This window comes from Netta rufina (assembly GCF_964035555.1).
Source record: "Netta rufina genome assembly, chromosome: 8".
In the NCBI taxonomy this organism is placed as follows: Eukaryota; Metazoa; Chordata; class Aves; order Anseriformes; family Anatidae; genus Netta; species Netta rufina.
In genome coordinates, this window is record NC_140131.1 from 22,832,910 (window position 1) to 22,853,460 (window position 20,551).

Here is a 20,551-nt window from a genome sequence, read left to right on the forward strand (position 1 = left end):
TCCTGGCTCCTGCACGTGTTTGGAAAACATGGCTTGTCCTCGCTCCAGACCGGCGGTAATGGAAAAACGCAGCCCTCCAACTGCTTTCCATGTTAGCACTGCGGAGCTCCCCAGGTTTGCATTTCCTCATGCAGAGTTCCCGACTCCCAGGAGATGGCCTGGACAAGCATCAGAGCTTGTTTGAAAAAGCAGCAGGGTTTTCCCTGGGACTGTGTAAATGTCTGGTTTAGTAATTCACTGAAAATTTGGAAAAACATCTTCCCTCGCTCCTCTTTCCAGATGGAAGTAGTCAGTTTTACCAAGGTGTTTTGGTCATCCCCCTATGAAGTGTTTTGTTTTGCTCTTATTTGTTTCGTTTTCATTTGTTTGATTTGAAATAACTGCTGTGTGTTTTGAAATGAAGCCTTATTTTGAAATGAAACTTGTAAACAGTTAATTTTGAAAAGAATTAGCAAAAACTCACTGCCTGTGCAGATGTGCCTGCTCAAATCCGAGTCCCAGTTATGTTAACATGACTCAGTCCAGTCCCTCAACTGATTTGATTAAATATCTGTATTGCATTCGGAGGAAAGAAGTTATTTTCAGCAGAATTTGAAGTTGTTTTTAGCAGAACAAGGGGTTGGTTTTAGCAGAAATTAAGAGATTTTCATCCAAATCTAGTGTGATAACTCATGTAAAGAACAGTTGTAAACCTTTTCCTCAAATCTAACCCATGAGTCGGCTCTTCAGAGCTCCAGTCCTAAGCTCTCCTCACTCATACCTCTTGGCTTAGGGCCGTGGCAGCATCCCCAGTTGCAAAAGAAAGACTTCAACATGGCTTTCTTGACACTTGAGAGGCATCATCAAGAACCTCCACTTTCGGTATGCTTGAAATCATGTTCACAGCCACGCTGTGGTGACTGAGCAGCCCTCATCTTCCTGTGGCCACCTGAAGGCTGGCAGTGGTGGTGGCAGCATGGATAGGGTGTAGAGACCACGTGTTGGGAGTGCTGAGCTGGTGGAGTCAAACGCTGGATTCAGTCACCCCTTTGCCCTGTGACAGTAGTCACAGCAGCCCCTGCTTGGCTTCTGCATGTCCCTACCACACTGCAGGCACGAGTGAGGTCACTTGTGGGTAGAGTGCTAGGAAAACAAGGGCAGTTTTCCCTAAGCACAGCACGAGGGAATCCAGTCAGTGGTCAAGCGCAGCTTATCTGATGTTTCATACCCCATCGGCGAGTGGTGGGTGGAAAAGATGGTCCTGTCTGTTTGCTTACATTCCCTCTCTATTTACTTCTGGAATGTAAAAGTTGATTGAGACTCAAGAAAAAGAAAACAAAACTTCAGCCAGTATTGCAGCCACAGTGACGTTTCCTGCCCAGCCCAGAAACCAATGTTCTGGCATTACTAGTTGGCACCTGTTGCTCCCCTGTTTAATGATTAACCTCCAGAAGCCTCTCCCCTCAACCTTCCCTCGCAAAAGAACTGCCACCTCTCTTCCAGCTCCTCCTGGCTAAGGGAGATGTCATCGCTGAGCTCGCTGAAGCGTGCAGGTTGCTGACAGATGCCAGCTGCCCACCCAGCACCTGGCAGGATGATCTCACGCGGCACGCTGCCCTTTGAAGGCGAGGGCAAGGAGAGGAGGAGGAGGCAGGGAAGGTGCAGCCGGAAAGGAGGCGTATTTAGTTTGCAAACATTCTGGCTTCAGGGCATCCTGGGGAAACGCTGTGAGAAAAACTTGTGATAACAGGATAGCTTTGCAGGATTGCGACCTGCCCCCTTGCTCCTACGCAGAGCTAGCATCCCTGCAGGGCTTGTTTTGCTTATCGAGGTCCAGATGTTTCCTTCATACATACAAGCTGGCGTTTACACCACCTGCCACCACATCAGATAGCATCCAGTCCTCAAAACCACAGGGACATCCCATGCCTCTTTTTCCCCCCAGCTGCCAAGCTCGTTGGGATATATGGTAGTTGGGAACTTCTCTGTTCAGCCCGCAGCTCCCTGGGCAGCTATTTTTGGCATCCTGGCATGACTCAGTGTGCCTGTTCTCAGAATATCCCTGTTTCTTTCCTCCCTGCTCAAGTTCTCTTGCAGTGGATGGAGGCGGGAAATCACCCGATCCTCCATCTCCAGGGAAGCTTGAAAAATCAGCCGAAGAGCAGAATTCAGCTAGTGATGGTGGTGTCCCGTGTTTGCGTGGTGGAAGACAAGTGGCAGGTGTCGTGCAGCCCGAGAGGGAGGTTGCACCCTGAACGAGGCCTCTGTCACTGTATGACAGCTAGCTGCAACCTTTCTGTTGAGTTTGTGTCACCACACAAAGGTGATGGGGCAGCGTGAAGAATAAGCCAGAGGGAACCCAGTTGCAACTGAACGGCTGTTATAGGTGAGATGTCCTTCATGAATTTTGCTTTAGGCCCTTTATTGGACCACTGAAACCAGATCCAGGAACAGACAGCAAATCTCCAGTCCTCAACTTTCCTTACTCGTACGCTTCTTGGCTGAGGAACACAGTGGCATCCCCAGTTGCAACAGGAAGGCTTCAGCATGTCTTTGCTGAAGAGCTGATGTCTTCTTCCCGGTGTCCTTCAGCCTTCTAGGCAAGGAGGTGTCGGAGCAAGGCAGCCTGGATTGCCCTCTGCAGGGCTTCATGGGCACCTCTGCAGGGCTTCATGGGCTCCATCCCTTGCAGACAGGGAGCAAGGTTGCCCTCTTGGGGCCAGGAGCCTAGCTTTTGGGACAGGGAACATCCAAGGTGGCACCAAGAGGAGCCCAGGCCCCGTGGTCACCAGCTCTACGGTAGAGCCCAGGTACACCCTGCTGTGGTGGGCGGTTGCAACCACCAGCTGACACTTCAGAGGAAGCAAATCTGATTGTCCCTGCCCTGCAAGGCAGTGGGATGCACGGGAAGTCACTCTTTCAGGCAGAATCGTGTTTTATGGGAAGAGCTGCGGTCAAAACACTCAGCAGGAGGGAACGTTCCCAGCTGAGGCTGTGTTGCTTTAGCAATGGCTGGGGGTGGCCTGGTGGTTGGAGAGGAAAAAGCTGGCCTAAAACACAGCCAGTGCCCTAGGGAGCATTATGTGTGCTGCTCAGGGGCAGAGCTGCTGTAAAAGCAGGCTTTAAAGCTCTAAGCGCCTGTCTCAAGCACTGCTCTGCCATTTAATTAATCAGTGCTGGGGACCCAAAGGCATCCACAGGCGTGGGCAAGGGCTGCAGGCAGTGTAATGATTAAATGTTTATTAAGTGGCTGTCGTTGCGCCAGCTGCTGCTGGAGCTGGACTGCTGCTGGAGGCCTGCTTTACCAGGCAATACTGCACGCCGGCTGCATGTCTTAGCTCTTGCTGAATGTGTCTGTTGGCTGGCCCCAACCAGAGCAGGAGCCATGGGACTGGCCTCGAACAGCGTCAGTGTCTCCTGCAACCCCCCAGCGGCCGCTCTGGTATTTCAAGCTGTGGAAAACCATCACAGCGATTCGGCATTTCAAACAAAACTGGGAGACTGGCGCCGAGGTTCGTTGTTGCATCCCACTGCTGAATCCAAACGCCTTGCTGTCGCTGAATGCTGGTATTGCTGGAGCTGGGAGCAGTAGGTGATGTGCCCGGCAGATGTGTGTATGTGAGGATGGAGCCGAGCGTGCAAGCATTGCAAAACAGACTTGGAAATAAACAAGCTGGGGCTAAAATCCGTAGCTACAACAAATCCTCAGTACCAGAAGTGCTCAGATACTGGTGCACAATATCTGTAACCACAGTCCCTGCTTAATCTGTTTTAGTTAGCTGTTGTAACTTCCTGGGTCTGGTAAAAAATGACTCTACTGCAAGAACGGCATGGAATATGCATGCAGCTGGAGTATTTTAGCATACTCACCGATGTGTAGCTGAAGGATTTTAACATACTCATGGTGTTGATAATCATGAGGAGGAGGAAGAGGATGTTTCAGCCCCCAGGGTGTGACCAATGCTCTCAGTCTGGGACCAGGGGGCATGGAACAGGGCAAAGAAGAAAATCTCATTGCTGACTCTCCCTGCAGCAGCCCCAGTGACCAGACAGTCCTGGTCTTCCCAGGGGAGAGCTGGCATAGGCAAAGCCACTCGTTCACAGTTACACTACAGTTATAAATGCCAAAAATATTTGCGTCGGAGTGGAATTATTAAACAGCCTTAGGACCAACAAAAAGGTATGCACGGAGTGAGATACCTGATAAGCATCAGTGCTGAGGTAGCACGTTAATCCATGTGCTTCTGCACATGACCCGTGGCAGATTATTGTCTGGGCAACTTTCATTACTTAAGAGAGAGCTGTGCTCTTTCCTTATGACTGCGCTATATCCTCTGAGTAATCTACCATTTTAAGGTGTTTTTCAACCAAATTGATTCTTATTTAAAATGATGTGATTCTACAACTTCTTGATATGATTTGTAGTAATCTGTTTTACAGTCATTCTTGACACTGTATAAATCGGCAGTTTTTCTCTTCGCCTCAGGGTGCTGATAAGCCAAGATACCGCCCAGCCTGCAGGAGCTGGGCACTGACGGGGACTGACTGTCCATCTGTCCATCCCCACAGCCTCCCAGCGCAGAGCTCCTGAGATGCCTGCAGCCCCTGGCATTGGCAAGCTCTTCTCTCCACTCTCCTTCCACCTTTATTCATGGATTTCCCAAGCTGGTGAGCTGCCTGCTCCTTTCTGCCGCACGCTCACCACTTGAACAACCAGTATCTGTCAAAGCACTGATCTGCTAATTGCAATAGTCGCTGGGCTTATCGTGTCTGGTCTGTCTCTGTGGCTTCCCTGGGTTTCGAAACACGCTACCCGAGAGAGTTTGTGTGCAGTGAGCAGTGCTGGCCGGCAGCACGCAGGCTGCTTCCAGCCACAGAGGGGAACTCTCATTTGCAGGTCAAGAGTTTTCACCCTGATGCATGCGGGGGAATGGTGCATCTCTCCGTAAAGCCATCTTTGTCGATCTGCTTGAAAAGCCCTTCAGACCTCCTGCTGCTGGGCTCCCTGTGCCTGTTTAGCTGCTAGCATGATACCTCCCTTGAGATGCTTGTGAAAGGCTTTAGCAGCAAGCAGCTCTCCTGCCACTGGTCTCTGTACGTAGGGTTTGCCTACTTGTGTATCTGACTGTGGCCACAGTGCCAGTTTTTGGTGCCTTTCTCTGCCCTTTTGATTGGCTGTGCTTACAATACGAAGCATTGTAGGGGGAGCACAGATGCTAATTACCCAGGAGAGGTTGTTCCCACTAAGCTCAGGCTTTAGTGACCCGCTAATCTTCCCCTCTCACTCTGATACAGATTTCTTCACACGTCAGTGTTGCACTGAAATCTCAGAGCACGACTTTCTTCTGGAGAGTGACCTCATCACTGCTCAGCTCAGCCCAGCCCTCCCACGGCCTCATCCCTGCTTGTGACCCCAGCGTGGCGGGTCCAAACTGCCTGCAGATAGCTGGGTGAGTGAGTGGTGGGAGGGTTATCTCCTCCATCTGCTTCTGGCTGTTATTCTCACCAAGCCAGGCTGTGTGTGAGTGTACCCACAACAGCAGCAGTCCTGGCTGCTGCCTGGCACGAGGCAGCTGAAGGCTCTGGCTGTGTCGGTGACAGTGCAGTCGGCACAGTGGCAGGATGCGGCACATGGGCCATGAGGCCCTGGTGTGGGATGGAGGCAGCTGCCCTGCCTCTGGAAAGGAGGAATCGAGCATCACTCCAGGAGGTGGCTTGAGTTATTGCAGCCAACTGGGATGCAGTGAGGTCTTGCTGTTGCACACAGAAAAAAATCTTTTCTTGTAAAGGGTGGGTGCTGCTGGAGACGAAGTATGACTGGTCTGGAGGCTTTTCATACCTGATAAGAAGCCACAAAAATTAGTCCTTCACATCATCAAGAGTGGGACGCGTGAAACATCGGGAGAAGTTTCTTGTCGGTAGGTGTGTTAACATACTCTGGCTCTTATGGGAAATGATAGAGGGAGAAGCAGATGAACCAGTGTTTCAAACTACTGCACAACAACCCCAAATAATGTCTGAAACCAAATCTGCTTGTCTCCATTGGATATATGTGTCCTGATAATTTGCTGTGCTGGTGATAGCAATCCAAAGAAGTAGACATTGACAGTAACAGAAACACCACAAATAATAATGACTAAAAAAAAAAAAGACAAAGGACAGCAAATCCTTTGACTTCCATGAGATAGGCCAATGATGTCTTGCCTCAGAGACCTATTTGGTGCTGAAATTGTGAGGTCGATGTATACTTTATGACTCAGATCCTATGCAGGGTTAAATGTTTATCTTTGGAGGTACGTTCAATACCAATTTTTCTTCATAAATAACAGGTCTCTGGGTTTCCAGTGAATATGTATGAATTTTGGCTTACAGCCAGTAATGAAAGCAATTATTTGGAAAGTACAGTTGTGCCCACATCAAGTTTTGTCTTGCCCCAACCCCCGTCCTGTTTTCTCTCTGAAGGCACACTGATGGAGCACCTTGGCCAGTGGCCCAGCTCCGCACCCGGGTGCCTTGGCTGGCTATCAAAGAGCTGCATTGGCTACCAACCCAGCAAAACACAGCGACAGGAAAAAGTGCAAGCCCATGGGTGGGAGCCCGTTTGTGCTTGGGAGCAGCTCCAGCTTATAATCCCCCTTGAGACAACTTTGCCTTATTAAGAGGTGAGCAATATGAGCTTCCAGAATGATTGGTACCGGCTGTCGTATCTGAAAGGTAGTTGTGCAAGGCTTTGCATTAGGAGGAGGAAATGTGTGTTTGCAGAGGTCTGCTTCAGCGAGTGTGGGTTGATAAGAGAAGCACTCCTTTAGTCCTTCCCTCTTCCTGATGTCTGGAAATCTCAAACAGGATCCACGGAACTGCTTCTGGCATCACGTCTCTCCCCCGGGACGGGTCAGGGAGCCCCACCACCTCCTCCTGCCTTCCCCTGCAGGGCTCCTCGCAGGGAGGGTGAGCTGAGTGGGGCTCTGCCTGACCCCGGCTGGTGCCTGGGGCCGTTCTGCTGCAAGCTCACTGCTTAACACCTTAATGAAACACATACCTTCAGCCTCCAAAGAGCTTGCCACGCTGCTAGCCCTGGCAACCAGACTCTGCTTTCTGCTGCCTGAGCTGGACAGGGCCAGCTTTGCAGCGGGGGGATCGGCTGCGCTTTGCCAAGCACATTGCAGAGTCTTGTTCTCTCTCTATCGACAGGCAATAGTCGTGACTCACGCTGGCTTGATGGTGTCTAAAAACCACAGGTTCATTATCCACCCTTAGGTGTAACCGTTTGTGGTAGAAAAGGCAATGACTTTTGGAGGGATGTGAAAGGAGATTAAATGTTTGTATCTGATAATTCTCAGGCCTGCAGTGCTCTGCTCTGCTCTCAGCAGTTTCCTCTCAGCTAGGGAGCAAGAGCCTGGCAGATGATGGGCACGGATGAGGCTAGCTCCTCCCCAAGGGGGACCAGGGCACTTCCATCAGCTTTGCCACCATGTCCCTTGTTTTACATGGGCAGGGAGTGGGAAAGAGGTGAGATAAAGGAAGGGATACACAGTTTATGCAGTAGTGTGGCTCAAACGAGATGCAGCAGCAGTTGAGATTACTTTAAAATTGTGGAGGAGTCAGTAATTACTGGCTGATGACTGTATGCTGTGTAATGGGTCTCATGGGAAGGCCTTTGAGGCACAGGTCAGGAGGTCCCCGTGAGTCTGGGAAGCAGAGCGCCCTGTCCCTCCGGAGTCGGAGACTTTCTCCAGCAGCTGCCAGCTCCAGGCCTTGCACTTCAGCAGCTCACGCTGCAGCCATCTCTGAGGGGAGACCCAAAACCTCAGCACAGTGATGTGGATGAACAGAGCTGTAAGATGCAACTCTAGCACCATCTACAAGCTCCTACGAGGCCATAACAACCCCGAGAGCAAAACTGAACATTTCTCCTGTGCAGGAGACTCAACTTTGTGGAGAAAGGGGCTGCAAGACACGAACAGAAGCTGATGGCTTTCAGAAGCTGAAACTTACTGGTGAGGATAATTAGTCCCTTGAGTAATTAAGCTCTGGAATGGAATTGTTTCAACCTTTATTTGAAGACAAGTGTGTGTACATGTATATGTAGGTCAGAGGAATCAGTGTGTGAAAGTTTCTTGCAGTTTTTATACTGGTGAACACGTCTGCTCAAAGACAGGGAAATGGATAATTCAGCAGGGTCCCCCCCTCCCTCGAGACACCGCGAGGTCAAAAAGAAAAGTTTTATTAGCTTTTGTGGAAGGAAACACATTCTCACTTCAGCTGAGGAGTGTGACAACACCCAGCTGGGGTCTGAGTTCCGGTGCCTGGCAGTGCCAGTCAGGAGTAAAAGCCCCAAATGCCCCTCACAGCTGGGGAGCAGCACCCTGTGGGCACAAGCCAGCCCACAGACTCTCAGTCCTGAGAAAGAGCTGAGTAACTGCTTCAGCCAGGGAGGTTTCCCCTGGGGCTGGGGAGGGATGTTTGTAAAACCTGCCCACAGCACTGTAATATGCATGGGAAAAGCTCACCGAGCCCCAGATTTCCTAAGCTGCCTTTAACACCTGTGCCTGCAGGAGCGGGTGGCCAGGGAGCCGAGGCAGGCGGCAGCACGGTGCCCACGGAGAGCAAAGCTCCAGAGCACCAGGAGGATCTGCAAACAGCTCAGCGCCGACAGCCTGAAGTCTCAGCCCTTCCCAGTGTTTCTAAGAGACGTGAAGTAACATTCGTATGCCTGTAGTATAAATACATAAATAGTTTTAAACAATAGACTTCGGAGCGCACAGTCAGCGGGCAACTGCTGAAATGTTGCTGGGATTCACTGGGAGCCAGGCGGTCAACTCGCCCTTGAAGTCTGCCCCACTTCAATGGCTGAGAGCACTCTGTCCCTCGACTCTGGCAGAAGCCAGGCAGGTCAGTGCACGGGCACGTTGTGGAGGTTGGGCCCGTGAACCTCTCCGAGGTGAGCACCTTGGCAGCAAGGGCTCTGCTGCAGGACCTGTGTGAATCCTCCCAGCAATGCGCAGGTTGCACTCGGTCCATTAGAGAGAACCCACCAGACTGGAAGCCTTCATCCTTCTCTTCCAAATTTTGTGTGCCTGGATCATTTTTTGGTTGAGCCAGTCTGCGTGTGTCTGCCTGAGGGAGATTGTTCTTCAACTTAACACCTCTGAGAGCTGGTGTCAAGATGTAAATGTCCTACCAGACACTCCCTTGGCTCAGGCTTCAGTGCTCTGCCAGAGCTGGAACAGCCAGCAAGCCTCCTCTCTCAAAAGCTGTTCCTAGAGATCTCACAGTCATTGCAGGGCCTGTGTTCCTGCTGTCCAGTGCAGTCAGATCGCTGCAAAGAAAGTCCCTTGCTGCCTCTTTCCCTTCTCCTGCCTTGCCAGGCAAAGGGCTGCTAAGCAGATCTGTTCTCCTCATTCTCCAAATCTCTTTAAGACACTCGAGGTGTCTTCCTGATTTAACAGACCTTTATTTTAGCAAATATACAGAGCGTTTGTACTATATGCAGATACTGTCAAATAAATAGAGAAACCCAGAGGTTCTCTGAATATGAGCTAAGCGTGGGAGGCTTTCTTTGGCTTTCATCTCTGTTTTCCTTGAGGACTTCACACGTGCCTTTCTCCAGCATCAGAAAGATCCATCCTACTGCATAGAGCTCCAGAGGCGTGCACTACATAAAGCCCATTTGCACTGTGATTTACCTGCACTCCCGCTGAGGCTTTCCACAGCCCCAAAAGGGGAGGCTAGAGCAGTCTGCCTGTCCAAGTACAGCCTGTGAGAATGAGTCTCCAACGTGTGAATGTATCAGTAGGAAAGGCTGTACTTTACAAGTTACATTTCATGCGTCATCTTCTACAGGTTGCAAAAGTCGGGTTTTAGTAGCACAAGGCTAAATGACAACTCCATGACAGTGACATTCAAGCTGGTCCACAGGGTGATGTTGGCTCCGGAAAACAAGTAGAGTATCGTGACAAGATCTACCGTGCTGCTGCTGCCCTGGATGGTTTGCTCCCAGAAGGGCTCATCGTTCTTGTTTTCCGTCTTCCGCATCATCAGCTTCAGTGAGCTGTTGTCATCCAGGTCTGAGGAAAGCTTGGCCCTCAGGGACACCAGGTAGGGGCCGTCACAAGTGATCATGACAGAGCCGTTCTGGGTATGAATGGAGCCTAACTCTGCACTGAAATTCATGGCCACTCCTTTGATGCTTTCACCTGGAATGGAAGAGAGGAAAGATGATCCCGTGAAGACAAAAGTCTTCTTGGAAGGGGGCAGTTTTGTACAGACTGCCTGCAGGAAGGGTGGAAAAACATGGGAAAGGCAGAGGCTGAACTAGAGAATAGGGCAGACTGAAGCTGGGATATCACCCATTCTAGACATGCGCAGTCTGCAGTGGAATTTTCCAGGTTCCCATTCCTGAGCAAGCTGTGCTTTGTACTAAATCTTCAGTTTATATGAATTATTCCTCCATGTTTCTGTTTATACACTATTTATTTGCTGTATTGCTTAATTACAGTACAGATGTATTTACGTAAGTAAGGCATCCCCGTGAGTTTAGAAAATACAGCTTCCTCGACAGCACAGAAAATAAAAACAGTAAATAAGAGGAGAGGAATGTTATCAAAGCTGGAAGAGAGAGGAAAAGAGATTTTTCTGGGTGGGTAACAAAATTCCCTGTCTTTTGTTGGGGTATTTTTTGAGAAGACTGGATAAAAAACAGTGTAGAAAGGAACAGAAGAAATAAATGTACATGGAGCAGAATCAAGGAAATTAAACCAAAACTCTGTCATGAAAGGTTTACTCCTGGAACGAGCAGTGACAGTTCCCAGAGCTACTCTGGAAACATCCCCCTGCTGTGCCATGGAAGGGCTGACACCCTGGAGATGCTGACGAGAAAACTTCACCAGAAGGTCTCCTGTCAGGCAACACAGCTGCTCCGGGCTGAGGGCAATTTCTCAAGCTCTTTTTTTTTTCTCTAGAATCATGTGTTTCTATTAGGTTAGCTTCATTGTGACCCTCCTAATATTCCCTGAAGGTAAAACTGCCAGCAATGTTTTAAGTACGACTTGAAAATTTTAGTCACTCCTATTGCTGAGGTATGTCACGGGGCAAAACACACAATGTGCTCAGCACGCAGAGCGCTGCTATTTCTGCCACCCTTCCCCAGGAAATCATTTACATTTTTCATAAATCAGGAAATCATTTACTTGTTTCAGAAATACCCCAAGAAAATGCTGTGTGTACTCAGTAAATTCTCAAAAATGCATTTTTTGTACTTTCACAGAGCGAATGCTTGCTTCAGTGTGTAAGTACGGACTGCAGAAAGCCACTCCAATTTCCCATGTTTCTTCCCCTCAGGGAAAACCCCGATGTTTGGTTTTGCACCTCGCAGCTCTGCCCCTCTTCCCCCAGCTCTCCTGGCCCCGTCCTCTGCCACCGCCGTGACACCAAGAGCTTCACAGCCCGACGGGCAGCTGGAGCCCCTGGGGCACCGAAGGGACCTGTCCAGGAAGCATGAGCAGCACCCCGAGGGTCCCCAGCCCGGCCGCCCACCCACCTGTGTAGCGGATGAAGGTCCACGGGACTTTGTCACTGTGAGGCTGAAAAAAAGGAAGAGAAATCCTCGTTAACGCAGCGGGGCTATCGCTTCTGCCGCTTTCGCTTTTGTTTCCCCGCTGGGAGTGGGGCTAGCTATACACCTTATCCTATTAGCGTCATTAATATGATAAAGTGCCACTTTAGAGTGCTTCCCTGCCAGTCCAACCTTCAGCTGGGTGCTGAGCACACCAGGGAGATTTGGTCCCGCTTGGAAAAACATCCAGGTGAGCATTATGAAGCCGAGCTAAGCAGCAGGGAAGGACTTTGGGGTACATGAGCTCCTTGAGCCTGGCCGGCAGCCAGGGGTGCCCATCAGCAGAGCTGGCTGAGCCCCAGTGTGGCACCCTCGTGCTGCAGGGCTCCAAGGGGTGGGTCTGGAGTTATATGGGCACAGAGCAAGAGCTCTCGGTGCATTCCTTGTCCTCTGGGTCAGGCTGTTACAGGATGCATGGCTCCCAGTGGCTCCTTTACAAGGGCACTAAGGCATGATTAAAACTGGTTTGCATTTTATGAGAAAAAGTGAATGCAAGTGCAGAAATATGTATCTTACTGATCAGATATGCAAAACACCAAGCTTCTATATTAGATTTTTAAATCTGAACTTTGCATCTCAAACCCATCTCTCATCTTAACCACAGGAGGCCCAAATCTGCAGTCTCTTCACAACCACAAGACTTCAGCATCTTGCCTGATTAAAGAGTGAAAGGTTGGGTTTGCTGCTGTGTTTTCTTCTCTTTACCTATTCCATAGGTTTCCAACGGGAAAGAGGGGCTGGTCAAATGTTTGTCAGGCTGCCTTTTATCTATTTAGCCCATTTGTTACAGAAACAAGAGCAGCCTTCTCACTCTGAGCAGAGAAATGGTGCTGGAAGTATCGGACTAGAGAGTGAGCATAGACAGGCAGCTCCGCAGGTTCAGTGCTGCACCCTGGCAGAGGCAAGCGGGGAAGGAAGGAGGTTAGAGCAAGACCTCTGTGACAGAGGGTGAGGTGGGTGCTGGCAGTGGGAAACCTCTGCTCTGGCACCCTCTAGTGATGCTACAGCTGATGCTCTGCTACTTGCACCACTGGCAAAGCTGGATTTGACTAAAGCTTTAGTTGCTTGATCACCCACAGGCTCTGGTGGAACCCTCCTCCGACATTACTGATCCTATCCGTCGCCTTGGCAGCTCAAGGCTATGCATATACTGTTTGTAGGTGCCTAAATGCTCAACTCTTTGGCTCAGCAGCTGGGATTTCCAGGTAGTTTCCCAAGAGATGACAGCTAAGCGCAAGGCTGCTGAGTTTCTGAGGTCAAACAGCATCTACTGCAAGCTGGCCGCTCCGGCCATCAGTGGGCAGAGCCTACTAACCACAGACAGGTTGGGGAACAAACTTGTGGCCATTGTAAGAATATCAGCCCCATTGTCACTACGACACACTGCATGTTTCACACGTCTCTGCTGGTTATTGCGCAATCTCAAAGGACTTTGCAATTAGCTCCCAATAAATTTTGCTGAGGAGAGAACTGATCCGTAGCACTGGGAGGGAGCCAGTATCAAAGTTGGTCACCCTCTTTCTCTGTTCTGCCTTGTAGTGACTGCATCAGTTTCCCTGCATCATTTACACATGGTTTCCACATCATGTTTGCCTGTTTGGGTTTCCTGAACATGAGATTTGGTGCGGCCGCTGCCAAAGACCTCCTGTTAAGGACATTGCTCCTAGCACGCTATGTCATGGCAGAAGTTTTAGGATTAGGTTCGTATTGCATAAAGGGCAAGCCCCTGGGGATGACAGCAAAGCACGGTAACTCAGAGGACTGCTGCAGTCATGGCCCTGAATGTCAGACAGACTGCGCAACTGCGTGCTGGAAGTGGCTTGTAACTGCTCCAAACCGGGAGATACTAGGATTATGGCCATACCTTCCTTACATACATTGAAACTCTGCAAAATTATTCACCCTGCACCTTTTCCTGCTCTGTTCAGGCAAAAACATCTTGTGATAGATCATTAGGAGCCTTTGAACATCCCACGCCTGCCCAAGGCATTTACCTTGCCTGCATCCACCACCGGGGAGTTTCATGCCCTCTGACTGTGCCTGCAAGTGGCCTGCCCTTGGTCTTTTCCCAGCTGCCTTGGCAAGAAGAGGTGACTCCAGCAGAGATGGGAACTCATGAGCACTGCAGATACAAAAGCTGACTACCGATCACTACCATTTTTAGTAGTTGTTCCTTTGGAAATCATAGCTGAGTCTTGCTTTTCAAGCTGCATTGTGATACAAACCAGCTTGCTGTACTTTTTTGTTAAGCGCAGTGCAGATGCTGTCTTTCTTGAATGTGTGTTGTTTGTGCTGTGTTTTCACTGAATACTCCAGGGTGTCTTTTTTTTTTTTCGTATGACAAAAATAATTCGATGTGCTCTTGCTCTGAAAAAAGCACAGCTGTGTCTGGCTGTTACGGCTAGCGTGGCACTCTCCAGCCCTGGGAGCAGAAGGAGCTTCCCAAGAGCAGGGAAGTGACTTCTTGATCACTCCAATGCTCAAGAGCCTGCCCTGAGAGTCAAGTCAGATTAATACTGCTCCTTCTGCTGTAGGCATTTATAAGGTCAGTCCACAGTTATCCTACAACACCCTGTAATTCCCATGCTATGAAATCCCCCCAGGTACAGCCTGGGAGACCTTTCCGCACAGCATGGTGCAGTCAGAGCAGGATGCTGTGGCTGTCTGCCTAGAATAATGGAAACCGGCTCTCAGCCTGTGCTCAACAAACATTTAAAACTGAAAGGGTCCTGTGGTGACTCCCAGAGCCTGGACTTTTCATCTGCTGCAGTCACTGCTCCCTGATCACCCTGATTCAGTCGTTTCTATTGAGGAAGGGAAACTCCAGGCCTGCACCGTGTACCTTTCCCAGCTGCTGGTGCCTCGGGTTTGTAGGGTTGACAGACAGCAGTGCTAGCCCCTGCCATCGTCCTTTGGAGGAGGAGGATTGGAGTTAACATTTTCACAGAATAGAGAGCTACTGAGAGACAAGGAGTCACAACCAGAGCGTGACCCCGGAGAGGTTTCTGCACCTAGGGCAGGGTAGGATAGCTTGGCCTTCTACATTGGCTTCCAGAGCAACTTCTCTCAATAAAAAAAAATACTAAAAGGAGCAGAGCACTGAAGTGAATGAAATGTGTTATCTTTTAGTGGCATCAGAGCTATCATTCTGAAGTCTAACAAGTGCTGTGAGGTGCAAGCCAGTGAAACTTGCATGCAGCCTGAGAGTTTTCATTAAACAGCAGGGGACCCAGAGCACGAGGCCATCTCTCCCTTGCAGGGTTATACGCCTGGCTTGTTTCTCTGCCAAGCCTAAGTGGGAGTAAAGAGTGATCTCTGTTAAGATGAAGCAAAACATACTTTACAGTGTTAACCTAGCTCTTGGAGAAGATGTGGGAGGAGAAGTAACTAGTGCATAAGCGACACCGAAATAGCAGCAAAAAGTTGTTGGCAATCCACCAGTTTGCAAACACACAAAAGAGGAAAACGTATTTGCTGCATTTTTTACTAAAATCTTGCAAGCCTCAGGCATTTCTCTTTTGTATATTGTTTGGAGTGGTGTTATGTATAAATGAAACTCTCTCTGGTCACGTAATCAGAGTCTGTCTCTCGTGTACACACAGAGGGGAACTTACTGTCCTCTGCAGATACAGATGACTACTCCCAGAGCCCAGCATGTGCACAGGCTGGGAGCACGGAAAGGTTTCATGGGTCTTGCTAGAGCAGTCACAAGCTAGCTTGCTTTCCAACATATCTACCTACACATATACTACATTTTAAAAGGTCAGAAGGTGATACGAGCAGCCTGGCTTCTGATCCTTCAACTTGTCCTTATTTAAAAGCAACCAGCTGCTCAGATGATCCCTTTTAATTAAAGCGAATACATGTGAGTCACTGCAAGTCAGCTCCAACAACAGCTGCTGATGTGGTGAGGCCAGAGCCACAAGGAGGCAGCCCTTGTCCCGTGGGGTTTGTTGGGCTCCGGCACTGCTGCGCAGAGTGCCTGCCTGGAATGAGCCCACCTCCTGACAACCTGGTCCCCAAAGCTCAACTTGGCAATACTGGGAGTTGTTTTGAGGGCAAAAGATATAAAAAACGAGCAATAATTATTAAGGAATGCATTCAATACCTGTGGCTAGAATAGGGTAAGCCTAAAAGCTTTTTTTTTTTCTTTTCTTACAAAAAAGCCCATACAAAAGTTTACAGGCCAGCAGAGAACGGGTGGAACACGAGCTCTTACCGTCGGGAGTTGCAGAGAGTCTAGACCAAGATAAACCAAGCAGGCAAGCAGTAATATCCACTGAGCAGCCGCGGACACGAGGTGCAGCGTGTTCCTCCTAACCTGCCCTCTTTTCCAGCTCTTCCACTCATCGCCACTCATGCCCGCAGGTTCTCTTTCGCAGTCCATCTGATCGTCTTGCTTTCTCAGCTCTGCGTCTGGCTGTCCGTCCATCGCAGCCACACTGCCAGCAAGCACAGCCTGGGGAGCACGGGGCAGAAGAGATAGGTGCTCCTGTCCCAGGGGCAGAAATGAAATGAACACAGTGCCTTCAGGAGAGGGTTTTATGTGCACCAAGAAGCAGGCGGGGGAACTTCTTTGTGACTAATCTGAATTTCCCCTTCCTTTCTTTCTTTCTTTCTTTCTTTCTTTCTTTCTTTTCTTTTTTTTTTTTTTTTTCTTTGGTGAACGTGGGGGCTGATTTGTTGCATCCCAGTTCAGTTTTGAGTAAGGCCCTTTGAAAGTAGAGAAGTGTTTATGTCTTTCATAACTTCAGCTGTAAATCTCTTAATATATACATGACATTTCCAACAATAACTAAGAGTTGGATGGACACTGATCTCTTTGCTCAATCTTTTGACAGTAAAAACTCTCATCTTCCTGTTCAGCCTCAGGTTGGGGGTTTACAGGGCTGTCTGCCTCCCTTGTGGGTAGTATATGATGCTGCTGAAATCTCTTTGCAATAAAGGACCAATTAATAGGAGGAGATGTGAGTGAGACAGGTAGGCAGCATAAAGAACTAGAGCAAAAAATGTGCACCCTCCATTTCTCCTCACCTTTGTCTTCTAGCTTTATGGCCGTGGGATGCCGCATGAAACTTAAGAGGGAGAAAATGGAGAACTACTCTGGGAACATCCCTTTTTGCACTCAGTGAAACCTGCAGTCTGGGGAAGGCACTTGGAGGGACGCCCCTGGGCCATGCAGGTTTCCCTTGTGGAAGAGGATTGCCTGTTTATTGGGACACCAAGAACTTGAAATGCATTTTTTCCTATATGTGTCTAAGGGATTGTATTAAACGCTCCTCTGTTGTCTCTCTTCCCAGCACCTTCTTGTTGCTTGGTCGTCTTGCGACATTCATGTGTGACACAGGGAGCTGATGCAGGTCAGTTGTCCACAGCAAGGACCATCTCCTGTGCTCATTTCAGTTGACAGGTTTCGTACCCTCTTTTGGGGCCATCCAGCACTGCTCTTTCCACCAAGCTTTCAGCCAGACTTTTTCTGCTGTAAATTAGCATTTTGCAGCTGAAGTCAGGTGCTACCTCCTCCTGCTGAGGATCGGGCCCATCGGGAGTGTTTCATGTGTGTGTCTTTCAGGGTTGAGTTGTCAGAAGGTTTCCCTTCCCAAAATGTTTTCTCTCAGTCACAAGGCACGTGTCCTTTTGTCAAACATGTACCCTGCATGCACAGAAAGCAAGGGTAATGTTCTTTCATGTCTTTTTCCATTTGGGCAAGGAAATTTGTTATAAACATGAACTGAACAAACTGGGGAGTGCAGCAGTTGGGTAAGCAAACTGCTATGAGGACACCGAGCTCTCAACCCACTTGTTCTTGAACAATAACCTCCAAGTTGCCAAAAGCTGATAGATCAAGTCGGTAATGCACTCTGGTATTCATCTCAAGAGCAACCTGAAAATCATGGAAACATACAGAAAAATGTTCAGCTTTTGAATTTTCCATTGTTTGGGTGCATAGAAATTCCAATCCCGCTTTTGCCAGCGGCCATTCACCAGAGGTGCTGGAACCTCAGGCTGAGCCACAGCTCACCGAACCTCCCTAGCCTTCTTTCCTCATCCCCAAATATGACAGCAGCAATGGTGAGAGGAGTTGGTGCTGCTTCTGGCACGTCTTGGGGCAGACCCCATTGCTCACGGTCCCCACGGCCAAAGCAGGCAGGCACGGAGGAGCACCATGGGGCCAGAGGTGCCCTGTACCTGCCTTCCTACCTGCAGCGAGAGCCGCCAGCGAGTGACTGCAGAGGCAGCCGGCTGCAGGTCTTGCACAGCCTACCAGCAATTTTGTCTGTATTTCAGTGGGGAATCACAGAAAGAGAGAGCAATCATCACACCACGCCTGCCTTCCTGGAAGAGCAAACATTGCTGTGTGCCAGAGCAGCTCCGCCAGGGTTGTTGCTCTGCCCCGCGCTCTCCCTCCCTGCTTCCTCCAGGAAAGGAAACTCAGATTTGCTGACACTGCTTAGTTTCTGCAAAAATGCCAGGGGTGCCAAGCTGAGACATTCCCAGCTCGTGTGATCCTATAACTCACATTTCTGGGCGAGCCTCTGAAGCAGACACTCTCTCTTGCCCATCTCCCTCCCTGACTTTGGATTTTGCACTGGTTTTGTTTCTAAAAGAATGTACCCTGAAGATGTGGGTGGAGGTTGTGCATATGTATTTCTGAAATTGCCTCGTCATTTCTGTACTCCCCCAGTGCAAGTGTCGCTCAGCATGGGTTAACAACATGGGTAGCACCGCGGATCGAAAGCTACATTTCAAGTAATGTCTCTGGCATCGTGTCCGAAACAGGAAAGAGGACAGCTCATTCAGCAGCAGCATGAACACCTATGCACAGCCTTCCGTAGCTGTAATCACCTTCATCTTGTCCGCCTGCCTTGCCTACGAAAACCCAAATGCATGCAGATCTGGTGGCTTCAGATGTGTGCTACCAGAGCTCCTGCCTGCCCTCCTAGAGGAAACTTTCCTGGCCTTCCTCACCCTTACATACCTCAAACTGGCTGCACATGCTCAGCAGCTGCCGAAATTGGCTGCATTGAGCAAAATTATTTTGATGAGGGAGGTGGGGGCAAGCTCTTTTCCACAGAAAGCCCAGGCTGGGGACTCTTGGGGTTTTGCTTGGGGTTTTGCCCTTTCCAGTCATCACTTCATTCTTAGACTTAGGGAAGACTTAGGTGGCTTGGGGGCTCCATGAGCCTGTAGGCACTCTGCAGCAGCCTCTGGTTTCTTGGGCATCTCAGTGATTTTCCAGAGAAATGCCTCGCGGTGCCACTTGCAGCAACATTATTCCAGCAAGGACTGAAGGAAACCAGAGTTTGCTATGTGTGGCTTGCTTTTATTTATTTATTTATTCCTATGAGAGTCCTATCTGTTACATTAAGCTATTTCTGAGCTTTCCCAGACCAGAGAGCTGGAGGTTTTAAAACCTTGGCTGAAGCACGTCGGTCAAGGTCAAGGCTAGGTCCTGCAGTGTCACCTCTGTACCAGGTCTCAGAGTCCCAGTCTGACAGTGTCCCTGTGCCACAGGGCTGCTGTACTTTGGGAGAGGGTAAAAAACATCCTGACCATGGACACAGCTCCTGGCCCGCAGGGAACATCCCACACGTGTGGGGTCTAAGGCCTGACAGACCCTATGGGCACCCTCCTCCTCGCTTAAGTTCCCATTTCCCAGGAAAGTACTCTCAGCACACCAAAAGGAGGAAATGGGGAGTTTTTTGGGACAGATGAACTGAACTTCTCAGAAGAACAGTGGAGCAACTGATCAAACTGTTTGTAAACATCTAGAAGGAAAAAGGAAACGTGGGTTTCCACAAACAAAAGCTCAGGGGGTCTTGTGTGGGACCAGGCAGCCCCTTGGGCAGAGGAGAAGCTGCGGGAATTCAGGGAGCCTTTAGGAAGAGCTTTGGCTCTCTATTTCATAATGTTCATGAAGCACGGTCTGTACAAAGCTGTTGCTGGGTGGAAGTGGAGCTGTTTGCGTGGTTATTGATGGTTTGGTGTCCAAGTGGAAGGACAGGGTGTGTTCTCCTGGGCCCTGCCCTGACTTCATCACTGCTCTGTGTTTCTGCACCGTGCTGGGCAGTGCTGCTGCTCCTTTGGAGGACAGGATCTTACCTGGAGACTGCAGGATCCCTTGGGAGCAGCAGTTTGTCCTGGTGCGTGCCAGGAAGTCTGGGATGGGGTGAGGAAGAAGCACTTCATCTCGCAGCCCTTCCAGACACAAAGCTTTGCTGCTGCCCCAGCCGTCCTGCACAGCCCGAGCTCAGCTCACAGGCAACATCAGAGCACGTGGGGCATGCTCACGGGTGAGATCTGGCCTCTCAGCTCTTCCTGGTGGTCTTTGCCTCTAACTTAAAGGGCTGACTTCCACGTGGAATAAATTCCTAGCAGAGCAGTGCTGTTGCTCTCATTGCTGCAGTGACGTAGAACACATCTGGTGCTGTGCTGTCCTCTTGTGTGCGGCTGCTTTCCACCAAGGCTGTCTTTGCCTCGAGGATAACCACTCGTACAGTTTGATGTGGCACAACAGTGGGAAAAGGCAAAGGAAACCTTGCAGTAATGTAAGAGGGGAAAAAAAAAAAAGTCAAATATAACATAGACAGCATTTCCATCCGGGTCTCACTGCTCGGTGTGTACCTAGAGTGCTGCTCTCTTGTGTGCCCCAGCTAATGCTGTTTAATGCTTCTGTCCACTCCAGAAATAATTTAACTGAGCCAGATTTGCTTATCAGGGTGAAAGATTTTTGCCTAAAAAGGTCATCAACTCCAGTTTCTTTGTCTCACAACCATGTAAACTATTTTTCACCCTTGATTTCATTTCCGTGTGGCATTTTCTCCTGCTCCGTACAAATAGACACTGGCTGATAATGCTTCAAGGATTTCTGCCAGCAGAGGCACCAAGCCAATAGGCAGGAAGTTGCATTAGTCAGGCTGCTTTTGGCAGTGTGAAATAGCGAAGGACATTGTGAAA

At 49.5% G+C, this 20,551-nt stretch overlaps 1 protein-coding gene across 1 annotated transcript; it reads right to left on the reverse strand.

The window, feature by feature from the left end:
• Positions 1-8,450: 8,450 nt before the first annotated feature.
• Positions 8,451-16,151, reverse strand: TNFSF4 (TNF superfamily member 4). The gene is made up of 3 exons (XM_084291325.1): positions 15,813-16,151; positions 11,519-11,561; positions 8,451-10,175 (listed from the first exon to the last, which is right to left on the reverse strand). The coding sequence occupies exons 1-3, from the start codon at positions 16,023-16,025 to the stop codon at positions 9,817-9,819; spliced, it is 615 nt and encodes a 204-aa protein (XP_084147451.1). The 5' UTR covers positions 16,026-16,151; the 3' UTR covers positions 8,451-9,816.
• Between the last annotated feature and the right edge of the window lie 4,400 nt (positions 16,152-20,551).